The 21,501-nt window shown below is 38.1% G+C and overlaps 1 protein-coding gene across 1 annotated transcript in view; it reads left to right on the top strand.

Annotated features, from left to right (window-relative positions):
- LOC124403600 (thrombospondin type-1 domain-containing protein 7A) overlaps positions 1-21,501 on the top strand; it is a 96,628-nt gene that overhangs the window by 29,838 nt on the left and 45,289 nt on the right. Inside the window, 3 exon segments of the mRNA XM_046877273.1 lie at positions 13,234-14,080; positions 18,264-18,512; positions 19,178-19,359. Of these exon segments, the coding sequence (XP_046733229.1) occupies positions 13,234-14,080; positions 18,264-18,512; positions 19,178-19,359 (1,278 nt within the window).

Below are 21,501 nucleotides of genomic sequence, written 5' to 3'. Positions count from 1 at the left end.
CCATCGCATTGTGTTGAATCAAATGGACCGCACTGCATCGTAATGGGGTGAATCATATCGCATTATTGTAGCATATTATTGTATGTGCTGTGCTGCGTCTCTACTAATAATGAAGCTGTTGTGATTAACTCCTTGATTTCTCATTTGAACACTTTCTTCTCCAGTCTGTGAAAATCATCTCGACTCGTTCATCAAAATCTGATCTAGCATTCAGAAAAAAAAACCCATTTCTTTAAGTGTCTGTTTACGTCTTTATTGATCTGCGTGTATAATTATAAAGTGATATGGGAAAAGCGGATGTTTGCCTCTTTTCATTGTAACATGAGAACCCTTATGTTCCTGTATATAGTGTTTCTAGTGAGCAGATTATATTATACTGTACAGTCTCTCTTTCTCTCTCTCGTTCTCTCTCTGGAGATTTCCCCGAGAGCCAGAGTTGGGTGCTTGATTCGGGGCTTAAACCTCATGCTTAATACTGTGTGCTATTGGATTTCATACACTCCTGATAAGCTTCTGTTTAATGGAAATTGAAAACTCGTCTATCAGCGAAAAGTCTTTACTTAATGAAGGTCGGCTTTATTTCCTGCAGTATGTACAGAGCTTATGGGTTTCTTATCTGGATTTCTGACCAAATACTCATAAGACCAAGTGTCCCAGCTACTTAAAACACTGTATCAGGGATTTATTCTGTGTGAAATAGCAGAAACGTGATCCTCCTCCTCCTCCTTCTCCTCCTTCTCCCCCTCCTCCTCCTCCTCCTCCTCCTCCACCTACCTCTTATTGAGTAGAATTGAAGTAAAAGAAAAAAAATTTATACCAGAACTTTCATTGCAAGTTAAAATCAATCAGCAACAGGGTGGAAAAACTGGAGTTACTTTTATCAATTTATGGTTACCTTTAAAATTTTCTGGTATTTTTTGCTATATTTTACATTAAATCAGCTATAATTTTTCCCCTTTTTTCTTCTCTTATAAAGTTAATAATGATTATAATAATAATAATAATAATAATAATAATAATAATAATAGTTATAGAATAACAATAATATTATAATACAATAATAATTGTAATAATAATTATTATTATGTAATAATATAATAATATTATTTTGTTATAATTATATTATTATATTAATAAATCTCTAGCACTATCTTCTTTTTTTTTATTTTCAGGGCTCGAGGTTAACAGGAGGCTTCTGGAAATAAAGTAGCAGTCTATTATGAAGTGATGAAGCCTACGCAGTGAATTTTGAGCTCGTGGCAGGATGACGTAGGGTCGTTCAAAAGTGCGCTGTTAAAAAAGCAATTACTTTAAAGAAAAAAATATATAAATGTCAGAGACAACAAGAGAGATCACCGAGGATAAACCAACATTTGAAAGTATATGCTCCAGTACCAGTCAGTCATCTGAGATCCTTTCAGGATGTTTATACACTGAGCTGACTGATTACTAATCAGCTTTTGGGGATTGATGAACAGGGATGGTTCTTTTTGTAATTATTCTTTCTAATTTGTGAAGCGTTTGAGTCGAGGCTGCTCATGTATACACTGTAATGATTCGACCCTCTGCGGTTTCTCTGTGGAAGAGCGTTTTAAGGAGACGTTCAGTCTGCTAAGAAGACCTCAATATCCGCTTCCTGTAGCACTGTGAAACCTAAAACAGGAAGTAAAAGGAAGGAAGTTTGACAAATCGTGTCATTTGATGTCGACCATGAGAGTGGATCACTTTCATAAAGCAAAATCTAGACCTCAGTTCCAGGTGGAATAATGACCCAAAAACAGCTTTTACACTTCCTCAGACATGTTGAACTCCTGGTGCATGCAGCGTCAGGGAGGGAGGGAGGAGAGAGAGAGAGAGAGAGAGAGAGACATAGGCATGATGCTTAAAGAATTATTTTTAAAGCTTCAGTGTGGAGCCAAAACATGGGGAATGGCTTCATCTTTAAGGGTCGACTATTGAGTAGTGCTACAGTTGGAAAAATCTGAGAGCCTTGCATAGATAGATAGATAGGTAGGTAGGTAGGTAGCTAGGTCTCTCTCTCTCTCTCTCTCTCTCTCTCTCTCTCTCTCTCTCTCTCTCTCTCTCTTTCCTGTCACTCATAGACCTAACCAGCTCTTGCATAAGAAAAAGGGCAAATAGCACTTTTTCCATTGTCAAATAAAATTAGATTTTGTATTAGAGAAAAGCATTAAATTCTGATTTCTACACATCAATGCTTCAGAGTTCTCCTTCTTGAGGCTCTTGAGACTGGAGGACTGCAGCAAACACAAGCTTCTAAAAAGCTCTCGTCAGCCAAGTGTTTTTTTTTTACTTTACAAAACAAATCTTTCTATTTATTGACATCTACCAGTTGTAGAGGTGTATTACCCCGTGGCTGCTTTGCCCCTCTGTGGTGTTGTGTTTTTTTTTTCTTTCCTGCACAAGAGATCTGCTTGGATTTGGCACGTGTTCTGCGTTGCCTTTTATCTAAAGGGCAGATGGGTGAAATCCTGGTTGATCTGTACTGGTTAAAGCCACGTCCCTCCTCGTCTTCTTCTTCCCCTCAGCGAAAGCTTTCATGGAAATGTTGTGTTAAATTGGCATCATGAAGACACAGTGCATGCATGCACTATTTATATTCACTGCTCTACCAGGGGCAGATGCACATGCTGTGATTTTCCATTTCTGATTGCATTTGTCTGTTGAAACAAAACCCAAGAAATAGAATGACATGCCTGAAATGGCTTTCTCTATTAGCTTAGCATTCATTTTTTTTTTTTTTTTTTGAGGATAAAACTGGAAAAGCCTGGGTCAAGCTGTCAAATCTTTCTTCTGGTTTCTGCGTGCTGATCAGCAACTTTAGAAGAAGGTGCTTTGATGTTGTTTCGAGGCATCTTTTATTTAACACGTCCTCCAGCTCGGCTCATCAGGAACCGCATTCTTGACGCGAATCGAATCGCCATTAGACTCAAAACGTACATCAAAGCCACTGCCCGATAATCATTTAATCACAGATGACCCAAATGGACTAATTTGTACTCGAAGAACTTTACATGGCCTCAAGCTCCATGTGGAGAAGTACTTCCTTCTTAGTTCTCCTCTGCTCTTGCATGACAATATTAACTCTCTGAATAAAAAACCTGCTGGGAATTTTCCTGCTTCCTCACTACAGGAGGCTGACCTTTATCCCAGTTCATATTAGAGAATGTTGATGTGGTCTTCCTGGATCTCAGATGACCTCTCATGCTTAACATCTGCTGCGTTTTTCATTACAAGCAGCACAACCTGACAGGGTTTATTTTTTTACCCTCTGACTGCTTTACGACAGCAATAAAAACCAAGTCCAATGCATATTCATGATCCATTATAGCTGTGCTTCTCTTAAAGTTTTTCTAGGATTTGTGAATCTATTTATCACATTATAATTAAGTCATAAGTCAGGATTTATAACGCATTTATAAATAAAATGAATTCATACTTCATTGTAAGCATGACCTTCATACAATGTTAAGATGATTCCTTGTTAGTGGTTTATACTGTATATGATCCCCTCATAAAATGCCCCATAAACTTCCAATAATATGCTATAAATAAATACACTATATGTGCAAAAGGCTTGTGGACACTTGACCATAAAATTGATGGTTCTTTTTGAACACCCCATCCCATGTTCAGTCTCCAATTGTTGTTATAATAACTTTCACTCTTCTGGGAAGAAGTTCCACTAGATTTTGTGAAGATTTATGGAGATTATTTTCGCTACAGGGAAGTTAGAAAAAGCCAGGTACTGATGTAGGTTAGGTGAGCAGTCCTGGGGTGCAGTAAGTCTTCCAATTCATCCCAAAGGTGTTTAACAGGGTTGAGGTCAGAGCTCTAAGATCTTAAGATCTTTTGCATACTTTCAACACATTTAATGCATATCTTCATGGATCTGGTTTTGTGCACAGGGGCATTGTCATACTGGGACAGAATGTACATATGAGACCTAGTAAACCTGGGACCTGGGAAAATGTAATTTATAGCAATATATTAATTTAATTAATGCATGCATATGATATAACTCATAATGCAATGTTTACAACACTTCAAGTTCATAGAACATTTACAAATGTTTTAAACCTTACAAATTATGTTATTATTTATTATTTAAACTTATTAACAATATATAGTGCATAATAGAGCTGTACGTGATCTATAAGTATAATGCATTTTTACAAATCATTTTAACAGCAGTGTAAAATCCTTTATGAATGCATTCTGAAATGATAAAATTTGAATGGTGTTTTACAAACTTGCATAATTATGCAAAATAATGATACAAAATATTCATGTTACTGGATTATAAGGTACGAAGCAATTACTCATAGCACATGGTGGGCTTTATGACCAGTTTATTTGCAAAATGCTCATGATAAATCATTATACACAGAATTCTAAACGCAGTGATGATGATTTATGAATATAAGCTTTATAGAAAGTGTTTTGCGCGCTGCGATGCTGTCGTTTGCATATTCGGTGGCGTCTCGAGCAGACGCCGTGGCAGCGATGGGAGCTCTGAACTTGGAGAAGCGGCAGAGATGTTTGCAGAGGAGCTCGTTTAAGCGATGGATGAGTGATCACACAACAGCTGGAAAGCTTGTCAGAGTCTCTTTCGCAGATGTTAATTGCGTTTTCGTGTGTTTCAGTTTTTTGTCGTGTCTTGTTCACATGGTGAAAAAACGAAGGACAAATTTCCATGTGCAGGAAATGTTCATTTTATTAATAATACAAAATATAAAGATTTGGGATCATTTCTGCAGCAAAATTTGATCTAAATGTAGAGTTTGTAGGGCTCATAATACCATTACATTAAAATAAAGATAATAAAAGAATGATGATGTCCAATATGTGCTCAGAATCAGATAGATATATATAGAGAGAGAAATAGATACTGTAGATAGATAGAACTTTAGTAATTGCAAATTACAGATACAGCAATGAAATGCAGTTCATTTACCAGAAGTGCAAATATAAACATTGTGCAGCGTCATATATAAAGATTTGTTCGAGTTGTCGTGCTGTGCATCAGGTGCAAAATCTGCTTTAAAAAACATGAGTGCTGCAGCATTGCTTTAGAGGTTGCAGAAGCGGAAGGTCTGCTCGTCAGTGCTCAGATCGTATGCCACATACTGCAACAAGTCGGTGTGCAGGCCGTCGTCCCAAAAGGAGCCTCTTCTAAAGCTGCTCAGAAGAAAACCCTCAAACAGTTTGCTGAAGAAAACCTGTCCAATATCATGATTTACTGGAACCATGTCCTGTGGTCTGATGAGACTTGTTTGGCTCAGATGGTGTCCAGCATGCTTGCCAATGTCCTGATGAGGAGCACCAAAAAAATTGTGTCCCAGCAACAACCTGTGCTAGGTAACAGTGGTTCACTTAATGTGTACTTACTTTTGTTGCCAGTCATTTAGACAATAATGGCTTTATGTTGTTATTTTCAGTGGACAGTAAATCTGTATTGCTATACAAGCTGCACATTGACTACTCTAAAGTATATCCAAGTTTCATTTCTACAGTATTGTCCCTTCAGAACATTATACTAAAACGGTTGCTGAAATGTAAACACGCTGTGGAGTTGTGGCAGTGTTCAGGATGCTACATCACACTTACATGTAGTAACTAACATAAGCATGCATGGACAGATCAAATGAAGACTTTGTTTGATGCTGGAATAATTCAGCATTTTCTGAAGGGTTAGAAAAGAACGGCATTTCTAGGGCTACGTAACGCCTGCATAAGCTCTTTATGGTAACTCTTCTGAAGCTACCTAAATGTTTGTACAGCCCTATTTCAACAAGGATTAGCTAGTTTTGTCAATTTCAATGTCAAGTTAATACAGCAGATTGTCTGATACAACAGTGCAGTATGATGCTTTCCAGGCAGGATTACTGTGCATTAGAGCTTCTTGGCACCTGATATTATAGTTCCAGATGGAATATGTATTTCTGTACCTCTAAATATGTACCTTTTCATTAAAATGAAACACAAAGTATATATACCACCTGGAATAACCCTGTTGTAAGAGTGGCGTAAGTTTGCCATAAACATTGTGTCATAAAGCTTTCTTGTTTCAACAGTTGCATTTTGTGTCAGCCTATGAGCTGTTGAAATAAAGCTTAGTTATTATAAAGGGATGAATTAGGTGTCATGTAGCTCTCTGAACAGCACCCATAAAAAGGTGACATAAGCAGACTATGACATCTGAGACCTATTGGAATAGGGTTGAATCAACACTGGCATAAATATGTATGGTGCCATGCAGCCCAATGAACAGTACCTATAAGTAAAGACACATAAGCAGTACTTAAGACAGCCGGGAACTTTTGGAATATGACTTAGTTATTATAAAGGGATTTAGTCATGTAGCTCTATGAACAGCACCTACAAGTATGTGGCATAAACCTTCTTCATAAAAGTTGACATCTGTTGGAATGAGGATTTATTAATGTTTTTGTGTTGTTAGTTTTAATGAAGGTCTTGTGTAGCGGTTATGCAGTCCTATGAATACCAGTCGTATACCAGTCGTTTCATTACGACGTCTTAATCTGCAGTTTTGTAGATTTTTTAATTAGAAATACTCTGTAAAAGTTATGTGGGAAAAAATCCTAGCTTGCTATGAGTAAGCTGTTCAAATGCTGAGGGCTTTAATCTTTTCATCATCTTAGGCTGAGAAGTATTAATATCACTCATAAATTTAATACACTCTGCCTGAGGTTTGAGACGATCTGTTTTTCTTTGCCAAACTGGAGCTGGAAGTTAATAAGCGTTCATATCCTCCTTTATGGGCTTTCTCTATAGCTGATCATTAAGCCATGCTAATTTGTAGGAAATATAATGGCAGTATAATGATAGTTCAGAACATTTTCTTCTTTTGTGATTTGATTTAGAATTATTTCTAGAAAGAGTGAGAGAAAGTAAGGAATTAAAAAGCACTTTAATGGAAGTTTAAAATGAAATCATATCCGGAGGTGCTAATTTAATCAAGGGATTAGCATAAACACGGCATAAACAATCAAGAGAATTACAAGGTTTAGAACTTACACAGCTGTAACATTAGGCAAGGCTTTGCAATATATAATGTTATGTGACGCAGTAAATTGAAAAGGCTCCATTGGAAGTCTTTCCAGAGCCACAACCTCTACTGATGTGGAGGAGTGAAGTGTCCTAAATTTTTACCATACTTTTTGTACTTCTTCTTTTGGTTGCTCCCATTAGGGGATGCCACAGCAGACCACCATTATTTCCACCATTATTTCAAACCATCCACCTGCACATCTTCCCTCACCACTTTCATAAACCTCCTCTTTGGTCTTTCTCCTGTTTTCCTTCTGCCTGGTGGCTCCATCCTCAGCATTCTTCTGCAGGTGACCAAATCATCTTAACACACCTTTCTCAGTTTGTTACCTGCTTTATCTTTGTTAGGATTGCAGTCTTACAATGAATACAAAGAAATACAATGTGTCAACTGGATACAAAGAAATACAATGTGTCAACTGGATAGTTTGGCAGTCTATTACAAAGCACTGTACACACATAAGGCAGATCTTTCACACCTAAGGCAGAAATTATAGTATAACCACTCAATAGATGGCATGTTTTTGTGAGGTTGGAAGAAAATGGAGAACCTAAAGGAGACCAAGGCTATGAAAAGAACGTTTAACTGATTAAACAACCAGGGAGGTGTGAGGTGGCAACGCTGCTAGGTAAATACTGTCTTTCTAGGCCATATGTCTAGGTCTAGATTCTGACAGCTCATATGTCTTACAAAGCCATAGCTGTGATTATCATTCCATCATTATCTTTTAACCAAATTCTCTCTGTCCAAACTTCCTGCAGCTAGCTGAAGGTAACAATGGTTTTCTTCCTGAACACCAGAACTCGGGCATGTCGGAGCGAGTTTCCTGTTAAAATAGTAAGCGAGAAACTTTCCTGTTCCCAAGCTGTCAGATACAACTGTCTACATGCCATCCAGTCCTCTCCAAAAACCCTTGTCAAGCAGTGCAGCACTGTCATTCAGAATTTTCTCCTCACCTGACAGACAACAGGACAATCTAGAGATGAGCGATAGCCAGGCATCAACCCCAGATTTGTTAAGGAATAAGGGCAATTTCCTTTAAGCTCCAGGTTTAGCAAAAGTACTACCCATGCTCATCCCAAACCCTATTAAAGAAGTCACTGAAAGTGTGGTGAGCCAACCACAGAAAGCCCAAACTAAAATGATTGCAAAGAGTTTTTTGGTGTAGACTCAGTATTTACAGTTCCATGGCTGTGCTCAGCACCAACATAAACAGTTGTCTCTTGACACCAGAAACACACTGAGGGTAATTGTTGAAAAGCTTGACAGCTCCTCCGAAGCCCATTCTCAGTCATAGACCCATGAGACCCCTTGTCAAGCAGCCCACTCACTGCTTAGCAGGATCTCCAGGAAGCCAGTGTACTTGATATGCCAATGGAAAAGTGGCAAGCAACAAAACAGGACTGAAAAGAAACAAACAAAAATATAAAATATCAGTTCTGGCTTCTGTGCAAGCTCAGGGTTTGATTGCAGTCTTCAATTACAGCGGCTGCTGCACCTGTGAAGTCTGTACACTCTCAAGGCGGTGGGTTTCTTCACGTTTTTGTGGACCACTGGTTTTCTGTTGCTTTCAGTAATCGCTGTCTGATACTCTTCCGGTCACACAGTGGGAGAGGCCAGAGACTTGAAAGAAAAGAAATCCGTTTGTTGTCAGTGAAACGGTTTTGTGAAGCTTGGCTTGGCTCTGGCTTGCTCTAGCAGAGATTAGCTGCAGGAAAGCTAACACAATTCGCAGAGCCATTAAACTCCCAGTGAAGCTCCGAATGCAATGGAAAGGATGTCAGAACATCTCTTGGATCCTTAATGCCAGATTTCACGTTGAGGCATGATCTGTTTGGGATAAAAACGGAGAAAGTGTTTCTGAGACTTTGAACAAGTCTGATTGCACTGTTGTAAAATGTTTATGTGTTGCTTCAATGTCACAGAAACGTCTTACTGACATCAGGGCAATTATTCTCATCTGCATTGTTGTGATGTATCCTAAATGCATTGAGAAAGCATCTAAAGAATATTTTTCAGGGCAACGTTTATAAAAGAATGTTATCACTTGCAGCACAGTGCTGCTGAAATGGCTGAAGGTAAAATGGTAAAATCTTTATTGTTAAAAAAACTTTCCAATGTTTTAAGCCTTTAGTCAACAAGCTCTTTCTTTTTGTTTAAACTTTTTGCCCGAAACAAGATTCGTTGATGATTCTTTATTGTATATAGATATTCTACAGGTATATTCTACCATACACTAAAAATCACTTATGTTTAAATCAAGATAAAGATCTGTAGGATCAGGAATATAAACAAGGACTACATTTGCCACAAGTTACTGCACCCCAATGTACTATATCATGTGACACTTATTGGCACAATGTTGCATATATATTTCCTATGTTCTACATTTAGGTGTGTTTTTGTGACTTGTTACTAATCATAATATATTTATGAATCATGGTATATATATAATGAATCATATAAATGTAGAAATGTCTGCCTATAAGTAAACATGAATATGTTGTGTGCAAATGCAAAACAAACACACAAAAAAGAATTGTAGCCATGTTGCTAACATGGGCTGAGCAAATACAACTGAAAGACCTCCTGCTGTCACTGTGCTGCAAATGAAGCTATTAATTTGGCTAGCTGGCTAAAAAACCACACACGATTGCCTAGAATGTGAACATTTTCCTCAGATATGTTGGTAAATGACTAAGAAAAGACTCTGTGTAGTTGAAATTATACTGTACTTACACTTAGCGTTAACACCTGAGCTTTTTTGTTATATTAATTGAAACATCCACATCTGAATGAAATCGGCAGAAAAATGTCAAAGTATTAAACACTGCTACAACAAAGACATTTGTAAGGAAATTTGGAACGGTAGATCATCTGGAGGGAGCATGCACATATATAATTCTGTGTTCGCTCTTTCTGACAAGCCCTTTTGCCTTTATTTTTCTGCCTTCGAGTTTGATAGTCAGTGATTATTATCGCCTTGCTAAGCCTTGCACAGGGACGAGAGCTCATGAATACGGGCTGCTGATTTGACATTTCAACCTGCTATTTGTAACATTTGTGAAGCCATGTGCTTCCTCATAAAGCTAGAACAGTGGGGTTGTACCCCGGCGGTAATGAGGCATGGAATCAGACCAGGAGGAGGAAGGGGGATGTGTTAGCACTATGTGGAAAGAATGTTGTGTAATTATTTTTTTCGCAGTTGCTCTTATTGTTTACTGGGTGCCAGATGATGAAAAGGCCAGCGATATGTTGAGAAATCTGTGATTTAAAAACATAGGATATATATGATATAATTGTAAGTGGTCTAGATTTCTGTCTTTATGACATTTGAACTGTATTAACACAGGTCTTCAACCGGGGGTCTGCGGGGGTACTGCAGGGGGTCCACTAATTAATGTTGAATCACAAAATTTTTTTGTTTAAAAAAATAAACATTGGGTAAACACATCAATAATAAAATATTTAATAAAAATATATATAATTATTACTATTATTATAAGCTGATGTTCATGTAAATGTATAATTTTTCACCTGACAGTAAAAGAAAAATTATATGAAACTGCAAATCTATTAAAATAAAAGACAACTGTTAACAACTTTAATTGTTTAATTGCAAAATATAGGTTTATGATGCATAAATCTTTTTGAACTGTTTGAAAATATACAGACAATGATGCATGTACAACAACAACATAGTTCTAATTGTCTATTGTCTATTATATATTTAATTAAACATAATATGATTGGTTTCTATTAATATTAGTGGTTATGTTTGACACATTTTATATCAGCGGGTCTCTGCCTGCCTGTCTCTATTGCCCTGGTATTATTAATTATATTACTTTACTTGAACTTGTTAATGTTGCAAATAAATAAATAAATAATAATCATTCAATAATCATTCAGGAGTCTCCAACTTTTTGTCAAACATAGATCGGTTTTGTATTGTATTGTTCTTGTTCAGTCTCTCCAATATCAGTCACACAGAATATAAGTCACATAGACACCAGGATGTGTATGAAAGATCCAAAGTTTATTGGCAGAGAGGATTCATATATAGACCTCTGTGACAACTATTAGACCACTAAGTTACATTTCAGTACATGACAAACAAGAACACTGTTGAAGGTTGTACTGTTCTAATACTGTTCTTGGTACAATAGTAAGCATCTATCATGAAGATATGACAGTTACAGCATGACAATATGCAAGAAAGAAAAGAAGTCACACAAACTAGAATAACTGAGTAAGTGATTTGAGATATAACATAACAAATACTTATATATAGTTACGGAAAAGCCTTTTCCCAAATAAAAAATGTTTATAAATATATAATGTTCTGCTCTTTGTCTGGTTTTGGCTCCAGTGTGCTGGAACAGCTTTTTATACACAAAAATCTGTTCACCTGAAAATAACAGTCCATGAACGCAATCTATATGAAATCTGAGGTCTGCTGGGATTAGCCATTATAAATATTTGTTTGTGTTTACGGTTATTAAGTAGTCTTTATGTAGTGCTACAAACCCAGAACACCGTAACTACAGAAATCAGTTCTTTTGTGAATCCAGTATAAACTGTAGCTGGATAAAAACTGCCTTGATGATTTTTAATTGTCAGATAAAGCAGAGAAAGAAAAAAAAACACAAACTCTTTCACTTTCAGTAAACTTTCAGCAGGTCATAAGGCTCACACTCATGTTTTGAAAAGTTTCACACTGAATAGCAAAAACCTGCTTTAATTTTAGTTATTTTTGTCATCTAATTCTAACATTATGCATCTCCAACCTTTCTTTTTCCTGACCTTGATGAAGAACGTAACTTAAAAGAAGCTGTGTTAATAAAACAAAGTGGAATGTGGGTGTCTTAGTGACGCTCCTTTATATTCTCGGCGCAGTCGCCTAATGCGAGCGCTGAGCGAGTAATGGGCTGAAATTAGTCACACTTTAATTATAGCTCATTACCTGATGCTGTGGAAGACTGGCGGCCAAAAATGCACCTGAAATTTCGATTGCAGAACGAAATCTCGGAGAGCAGAGGACTTGATCGGGGGGGTTGGAGAAGAAGTATAATTGCCACGAGGGATTTGTATGATGACAAGCTAATCTTTTTCTATTCTAACATTCTGTTCTCTGATTAAAGAGTCTATAGGGTCAGTTTTACACCTACAGCCAACCCAGCCAATAGAGCCTGATGATTCATATCTTACCTGGGACTCTATAGAGACTGATCTATTACAATTATCAAGAGCCTAAAACCTTATGATAATTGTAATAGATATCAATCAATGTTTGACTAATTGATATAATTCTATTAATTGATTAGTGTGCTGAGAGTCACATTTGAGTCTTTTCACATAAACTAAGTTGATTAAGTAAAGAATCTTGTGACAAAGATGATAATAGGAATATTATAGCCATAATAAATCATAGTACTTTGGATACTTATGTACATTTGAAGGCAAAAACTTTTGTACTTTAGAGGACATGGGGGGGTATGGAGACAGATGATCCACTGTGGCAACCCCTAATTGGGGAAGCTGAAAGAAAAAGAAGACTCAAGTTTAAAAGGACACTTTTACTTTTACTGTGATATTTTAATGATTGTAGCTACACTTCTACTCAATTACATGGTTTGTGTACTTTATCCATTACTGCTTTTGAAAGAAGACTTTATACTGAATTTATTAAGTTAATGCATCCATAAAAAAACAAAAATATGACATTAGTTGCCATTGCCAAGGTACAACAGGTCCAGGAAGAAATATAACAGAAACTTAAGTGAATTAAATGTCACTCTTCTCAGTTGTTATGTCCACTTTACAACAGACAAAGTGCTCTTTATGACACCAACACCTGTCTAATTAAGGTTTATGTAGGTTCTTGTGAAGTGCTTATGTTATGGTGCCTTATGAAGCAGTGTGTTACTGTTATAGTAAATGAACAGAAAGAAGAATTGTTGAAAAAGCTGATGCCATTGTGTTAATAATTGTGTATTATTTATACTCATTTCCATCAAGATATCCAAAAGTAAATAGTGTTTATGTGGTGTAAATATTGTTAATATAGCAGATTATTGTGATGACTGTAAGATACTGGGTTAAACTCAGATGCTTCTTTATGGTTCGTTTCTCCTCAGGTCCCTGGGGACGGTGTATGGGCAGTGAGTGTGGTCCGGGTGGCAGTCAAAGCCGGGCCGTGTGGTGTGCGCATGTGGAGGGCTGGACCACGCTTCCCACCAACTGCCAACAGTCGTCACGCCCGGCCAACCAGCAGAGCTGCTTCCGTGTCTGTGACTGGCACCGTGAGCTGTACGATTGGCAGCTTGGCTCATGGAATCAGTGCTTGCCTGTAGCCCAGCACGCAGGAGGCAGCGGGCACTGTTTACATGCGGAGGCGGGAATCCAGACGCGGGAGGTGAGGTGCTTGCTGAGAGCGAATGGTTCTCCAGCAGACGACTCCATCTGTGAGTACTTCGAGCCGAGGCCACGTCTGGAGCAGGCCTGTCTGATTCCGTGCCCGAGGGACTGTGTGGTGTCACAGTTCAGCCCGTGGACCTCCTGCTCCAAGACGTGTGGTCTGGGTCTGCAGAACCGCGCCCGGTCTGTCCTGGCACCACCGCTGTTCGGAGGCTTACCTTGTCCCAACCTAACAGAGTTCCGGACATGCTCACCGAGGCACTGTGAGGGCAGGGAGATGGTTTTTAACTTGCGCTTAGGCTCCTGGAGTGAGTGCCGTTTTCATCCTGAAACACCTGCAGCGTCATCAACTTCCGTTTCCCCACCTCGTGTTACACGTCAAGCTCGACGCAGGAAAGGTAAAGAAAGGCTGGGAGGAAGGGATCCAGAGACACGTGAGCTCATCAAGAGCAAACGGAACCGCAACAAAATGAATCGGCAGGAGAGCAGCTTGTGGGGCATCGAGGTGGGATACCAGGCACGGCAGGTCATCTGTGTACACCGCAATGGCAGCACCGTGCCTCTTAGGTACATCTAACAAACATAATCTCACTTTTAATCAATTACATTTACATTTATGGCATTTGGCAGAGGCCCCTTTATCCATCAAGACTTACAAAGTACTTTAAAGTATTCATCAATACTATGAATATTATCAGAAGTGCTAATTTGAAAACCGCTCAAAGGTCCAAGTTTTAAGATTTCTAGTGACTCAACTGGATGTTCATTCCACCACTGAGCTGCCAGGTTGGAGGGAGTGTGGTGCAGTGAAGAGTGAGATAAGTAGATGGTAGATGGGTTCTGGCCTGTTTTCAGCTTTGTAGGTGAGCATAAGTGTTTCTGACATGGGCAGCTACAGGAAGCTGTACATATTACAAATTGAGCTTCATCAAGGACAGTTTATACACATTTTATACGCCTTTACTTTTGCACTGGAGAGTAGAGGTCATCCGAATTAATCGATTTTGCCAGTTAATCGGCAGCGATAGCTGATTGGTGGAATTATAGACTATCGGCAAAATCCATCCGGTATCCAATTTAAACAGTTGATTAACCAGTTATCGGTAAGTACAGTCCGACCTATCTATCAGTATCAGTAAAATACACTATCGGTCGACCTCTACTGGAGATACCAAGTGACAGAAATCGTTCAACCAGAATGCTAAAGCTGATACAGAGGCGCCCATTTTGGACCACAGGAATAATCAATTTAGTTTAGATTTATATTTACAGCATTTGGCAAAACGGACTTACAATAACTGAGGGTTAAATCCTTTGCTCAAGGGCTCAGCATTGGCAGCTTGGTGGTGCTGGGATTTGAACCCATGACCTTGTGATCAGAAGTGCCACATCTTATCCATTGAGCTAATATATAGATGTAGTCCACAATTTACGATGGAGATGTATTCTGATGACCCGATCATAATTGAAAATATTGTCAAGACATGGCCAAGCCCACCCAGGAGTCTTAAAGAATTGTGATCAGTATGGGGGAGTATACTGTAATTGGTTCATTATTTAACACATTTTATGTCTCACAAAGGCTGGAGATGCGTGCATCCTGGCAGCGTTCCAACACCAGACGGGGTGTTTGTGTCACATTATGTTTTTTCTTTATGTAGGTGATTTTTACACAATCTACATTCCATTGAGGAGATTCAAATCCATGTTGGCGATAGTGTTGCTTCAAACTCTAATTGAATGCCCTGTAACAGTGTAGTGAACTGCAGAATTAATGACCTTTCAATTATTATCCTGCTCCAGGTTGATTTTTCCCGCGAACTGCAAACACACTGTGCAATTTAAACAAACTCATTTCGTCCAGTGACTAGAAAACTCTCTGACGAGCAATTTATTTAGATCTGGCATTAACTTTTTTTCTGGAGCCAAGAGTAGTTTCAGAGTCTGTGAATGCTTTTATAACAGTTTTTTTCTTCCTTACCTCTGTCATGAGGGATGACAGGCAGGGAACAATTCTCTCTCTCTCTCTCTCTCTCTCTCTCTCTCTCTCTCTCTCTCTCTCCCTCTCTTTCTCTCTCTCTCTCTTCTAGCTGCTTGTCAAAGCCGTACTTTGCACTTTCTCTCTCTGATGCCTATTTTCTGCCACAGTGATGACAACTCTACACAATCGCCTCTGTAGCATGGAGAACAAGATTGTGGGGTCGACTGAGCTACAAAAGAGGGGAGTCAGCAATGTTTGAGAGCCCACTTTCAAAACTGGTCAATTACGATTACAATTAGAAAGCTCTGGAAGCAGCATCATAAGTCAAAAAGGAAAATAACATCGATTTTGTTTACAAGAGGAGAAAAATCAATTTCACACAAGTGCAGTTAGAAACGCGTATAATACTACAACAATAAACACCGACCACTGCAGAATGGGTTGGACAAAAAAAAATACCGAAATACATTAAAAAAATGCATATAAAAATATTGGAACACCTGATTTTTTCACCCAAATGTAATTTTCTCTAAACTGTTACCACAATGCTGGAAACACACAATTGTATAAATTTGTTAGGAAGCAGAAGCATAAAATTTTCTCTTCACTTAAACTAGGAGACCCAAACCTGTTTCAGCATAACAATGCCCCTGTGCACAAAGCCAGCTCCATGTAGATCTGCTTTACATGGGTTGGAGTGAAAGATCTCCTGTTATAGAGCTCCAACCCTACTGAACACCTTTGAGATTAACTGGAATGCTGACTGACCAACATGCTTCCTCACCTCACCAAATCAGTACTTGACTTTAATGCAGCTGAATGAATCTAAGGACTTAGAACCTTATGGTCAGTCGTCCACAAACTTTTGTTCATATAGTGTCTGATCAAACACAAATACTGTATGCAGTATCTTTTATTTTGAGATTCATTTTTAGTTTTTTTTTTTTGTGTGTGTGTGTTTAATTCCTTTTATATGTATTTATTGGAGCTTTAATTATCTGTTGTTTACTCTCTCTACTTTTGAGATTTGGGGATCTTTTATTTATTTATTTATTTATTTATTTATTTATTTTATTTTATTTTATTTTATTTTTTATTTTTTTTATTGTATACCATTGAGATTATTTATGTAGCTTTATTTGTTTAATATAATTAATGAATTGATTTATTTCACTATTTATTTATTTTTCATGTATTTTTCATGGGTTTATGGGAGCATTTGTTTACTCTTGAGTTCGAGTTACTGAGGTCTTCATTTATATATATATATATATATATTTGATTATATTTCTGCACCATGTGATTGACTTTAATTGTAATACAGGGTGCACTGACATGCTTGTTGTACACACTGAGATGTCGTTATTAAGCCAAAAACACAGAATTTCATGGCACCAAAACATAAAACAATAACCAAACAGCACACTGATTATTGTCCAGCCCCATGATATTTACAAAACATGCTTTTTAGTGCTTTTATGCAGTGACAGGAACATAAGATTTTGTAAAAGGGACCACGAATATCACTCGCTCGTTTCCGGCTGCATAAAAACTTTAAATTGTTTATTTCTTTCTGTGAAATATTCATCCTTGTTTTGGCCATTTCTCAAAACTGGAGCAAGGTTTCCTCTGAAGTTCTCACTAATGTTCCTCTGAAAGTCGGGCTAATGTATCATGACACATACATTTTTTTCTTTTAAGTATTTGACCTCGAATCGAACGCCCCCTTAAGCTACATGCGCAATTGACAGCTAAATGCTAGAATACTAAATAAGGCTACAGTGCATTAAATGCAGTCTGTAATTAACTATAATGGCCTAGCAGCCTCCTCGTCTCGCCTCGCCTGGACCATGGAGACGGACAAAAAGATAAAACACTGTAATTTTTGCATTAAATTACTGGTTTATTAATCTTCAGAAGCGTACTGATGCTTGGTACATCCACCAAACTTGTCTGCTTACTTCTGCTTGGATTGGTACATTACATTTATATTCACAGGAATCATCCTTGCAACAAATTTTCTTTGTGCAAAGTCAGAACATATTGGAACAAGATGGCAATCAAAAATGCAAAAAGGAAAATTGGGAAATTAAAAGAAAAAGAGTTCATCAAGTGTATGATTGTAATGTTTAAAAAGATGTTAAATGAACTGGAAACATTTTAAGTCAAACTGTAACGTTTTGAGATTTCAGATACACACCCATACAAGCGCTGCTCCTTTTCAAGACATTGTTCTGTTTTCATGATTGCTGACATGAACTGCTTTTTAAATCAAATGCAAATCCCTTTAACCTACACTCGAAAATATTTACTAGTCTATATGAGGAGCCCAGGAGCCCATTTTATCCAGAGCGACGTACATTTATCTCATTTATACAAGCAGCTATGGGGTTAAGGGCTTTGCTCAGGGGCACAGGAGTTGCATCTTGGTGTGCTTTAGGATGTGAACTTAAGACCATTGGATCTAAAATTCAATATCTTGAATCAACCACTAAGCTACCACCTTATAACATAATATGAAGTAGTCTTTACCCTGCCTTACTGGAAGCTGTTGTAGAATATGAAAGAGTTGGCTAAGAAGTGATTGAGATGACTGGCAGATGAACAACCTGTAGAGAAAAATTCAGTCAGTCTTGTTAGATGCTTATCCAGATGTTTGTAAGCGAGAATCTTTAAAAAGTACATGTTTATTGTCAATAATAGTCACAATTTCCGCCTGATAAATAATATCATTTTAAGTTTGAGGTTTGTGTGTTTGTGTTGATGTAGTCAGTGTCCCCACTGGAGTCTTCCCGACCTGCACCGACCATGCCTGATGCCCAAAGATTGCGTTGTGGGCGAGTGGGCAGAGTGGGCTCCCTGCTCAAAGATGTGCACCAACCCAGAGAGCCCGACCATCCTCCAGACCCGCAGCAGGGACATCCAGCAGCTCCCAGTGGGTGGAGGAGCCAAGTGTCCTCTGCTGGAGGAAAGCCAGCCGTGCGAGCCAATGGGAGATGCCGTTTCTCTCTGTCCAATGTGAGCATCCACTATTTACACAAACTGATACCAGAATATACCAAAAGAATCCAGATGCTTAGATTCTATTATTCTATTTACTAAGGTCATAAGGCTTCACAACACTCTTATAAACCCTTAATGACCTACATACACCTAAATACATGTTGGTAAAGGCTGTTCCACCAGGTATCACCTCTCACAAAGACTTCTTTGGTGGTCGGTTTTATGTATTTATGTAGTTTTTATTGAATTCAATTGTGACTTTAGGTCAGATAACATGATATAAGCTTACATAGCATGTCATGAAAAGCTGGTTATAGTTCTTCTGGTATGTCAAATAACTCAGTAGTTTGAAAGAAATTTTGAGGTTCTTGTAGTCTGTTTCCATGGCGATGCTTTTCAAAGCCTCAAACATTAATAAACATTATACAGCACAATGCTTTGATACGTACAACATGCTTTGTAAACTGGTCGATTCTTTTATACAAAGCACTACATCTAATTAGATTCAATTCTGGCTATTTAATTACCCACTACAATCAATTTATATTGTCCTCTGTCCTTTATTTTGACTATTTACCCATGTACAAGACAGGACAGGACATTTCTACAGAACAGTGACTTGTGAGGATGAACACATATATAACATGTTAGTAACCCATTTGTCCACATGACATCATCAGCTACACCTGGAGGACAACAGAGTGGGCGGAGTGTCGTGTGGATGTGCTACTCAGCCAGCAGGACCGGCGCCGGTCCAACCAGACGGGATTGTGTGGAGGTGGAATGCAGACCAGGGTGGTGTACTGCGTCCGATCGAACCCTGATCCCTTCTCTGACCTGAGCACCAGCCAGGACAAGCCAGGTACAAATTCAGTACAGAAGAGTTCATCAGAAAGCAATTTCTAAATTAACACACAAAAAAAAAAAGGAAACCATTTTTCTACATTTTTTTGATAGAAATTCACATTATACATTTTCATGCTGACTTCAAACCCTTTTTCATCCTTACAGCACCGTCTCGGTCTCTCCCTGCCCGACTCTTTCCTCAAATCTCTGTCTTTTGCACCTGCTTTCATAACGACTTCACCTCTACATCTTCACCTGTCTTTCACTTCCCTTCCTTTTTTTATCTGCTTCTCTCGTTTTTCCCTTCCTGTGTGGAGACACCTATCAGCACAGGCACATGCCCGAGTCGACACGTCTTTAAAGCGGAGGCGTGAATGAAAGTGCTGCAGTACAGATTGAAAAAAGAAAAGAAAGCATCAGCTGCTCACACTGGGTTCAAAGCCCAGGCGGTGGATCGCGTCCTAATCGGCACGGTGCAGGGGGTCCTATCTGATTATCGGGCTGATCTGGACAGGGCGGAGAGCAGGGGAGGTTGGGAACGCGAGAAGCCTATGTGTGGCGTTTGAACAGTGTTGTGTGTGTTGTGTGTGTAGGTTGCATCAGAAAAAAACAGAAGCAGCACCTGTGTGGGGGAAATGGAGACCTGACACTGGCATGTTCAAAATGTCAGCGTTCCTCAAAAAAAACACAATTCTGCATTTTGATTTTGTTGCATGTCATAGAAGTGGAGCTCAAAATTTTGAAATTTTTTTATCAACCAGTAATTTACAGATGAAACCAAACAAAAAGGATTTTTTTTTACTCTTAAAAGTATTGGCACCCATGGATTTTAGACTAAGTTTATACCAATCCTAAATACTTATACTCAAAGTATAACTGTGGAAAGTCTTCACCCGCTCGATTTAGTAATTAAACAGACCTGGTTTATGTACAAAAAGAGAAAGTTGAGAGAAACCTCAAGTAGGTATGAAATGTAATAGAACAATGACCAAAGCTTTAAGAAAAGAATAAAAGATACCAGCACTTGTACAACTTGTACAACACTTAATATAGAAATAATGAAAAGAAACGGTAATGGTTACTTGATTGAAGGTTATGGGAATCTGCCAATTAAACCATCTTTGGAGCTATTTTTTTGGTTTTCATTATATTCCAGTTTGGGTTTGATTTATTTGGTTTAATGGAAACAACGATGCACAATGTTTTGAATTGGTTTTATTTCAGAAAAAAAACACCTTTTTTAGTCATTTCTTTATTCAATTTACATTTAATTCAGTTAACTTTTATTAATAGATGCTTTCAACAATAGGCATTGTCTCAAAACTGACACAGAAATAAAGAGGTTATAAATTTGTATAAAAGAATGTAAAATGTCTATAAGTTTATTCCTGATGAGCGAGTCAGTGGCGACTGTGGCAAGAAAAAACTTGAAGAAACCAGACCAACACTGGCCATCCAAAGCAAACAAATTAGTGAAACACCTGTTTTTCGTTCCAAAGAAAATCAGTTCATCCATCACTAATCATGCAGTGACTTCCAAAGTAACTTTTACTTTCATGGGAAATGGATACAAAAAATGTTAAATTTTTTTCTGGGTTGATGTTTGTAACCATGCTGCCATGTATGGTCCAGTGGAAAAGGCAATCAAAGACCGTGTTGATATAATGGGTTGCCAAATCCAGCAGAGTAGTTTTTCTTAGAGGTAGTAGTACCACGCTGTAATTCCTGAAAGCATGTAAGTTGAAATCCCAGGACTGCTCCAAGACCTACTTCTGACTTTCCAAGCATCAACCTCATCCACAATTCTCACATTTTTAACAGTACACTTGAACTGTACTCTGCTTCATTGCTTCGCTTGAATCAAAGTGAATGAATAATTATATTTTGCTTGCTTGTGAGGTATTTTTGTGAATTTTAAGAAAGCCTAGTAGAATCTCAGAGCATTATATAGCCCAGTGTATCTCCCAGGCTTTCCTCCACCACTGAAATCACAGGTGAAATGGATGGAACTCTGTTTAATTTCTCTTTGCTCTCCTCCTACTTGCCCCTTCTCTCTACTCAGAATCTCATTTTCCCTCCATTTCTGACAAACACATCAGCCTTGCTTGCACAAATGCCTCTACATCACTATGTGTTTGCATGTCCCCTAAACATGTTG

The sequence above is a fragment of the Silurus meridionalis genome, chromosome 21 (assembly GCF_014805685.1).
Source record: "Silurus meridionalis isolate SWU-2019-XX chromosome 21, ASM1480568v1, whole genome shotgun sequence".
Taxonomy (NCBI): domain Eukaryota; kingdom Metazoa; phylum Chordata; class Actinopteri; order Siluriformes; family Siluridae; genus Silurus; species Silurus meridionalis.
Note: the sequence above shows the minus strand (reverse complement) of the source record. Positions and strands in the feature narration are given on the sequence as shown.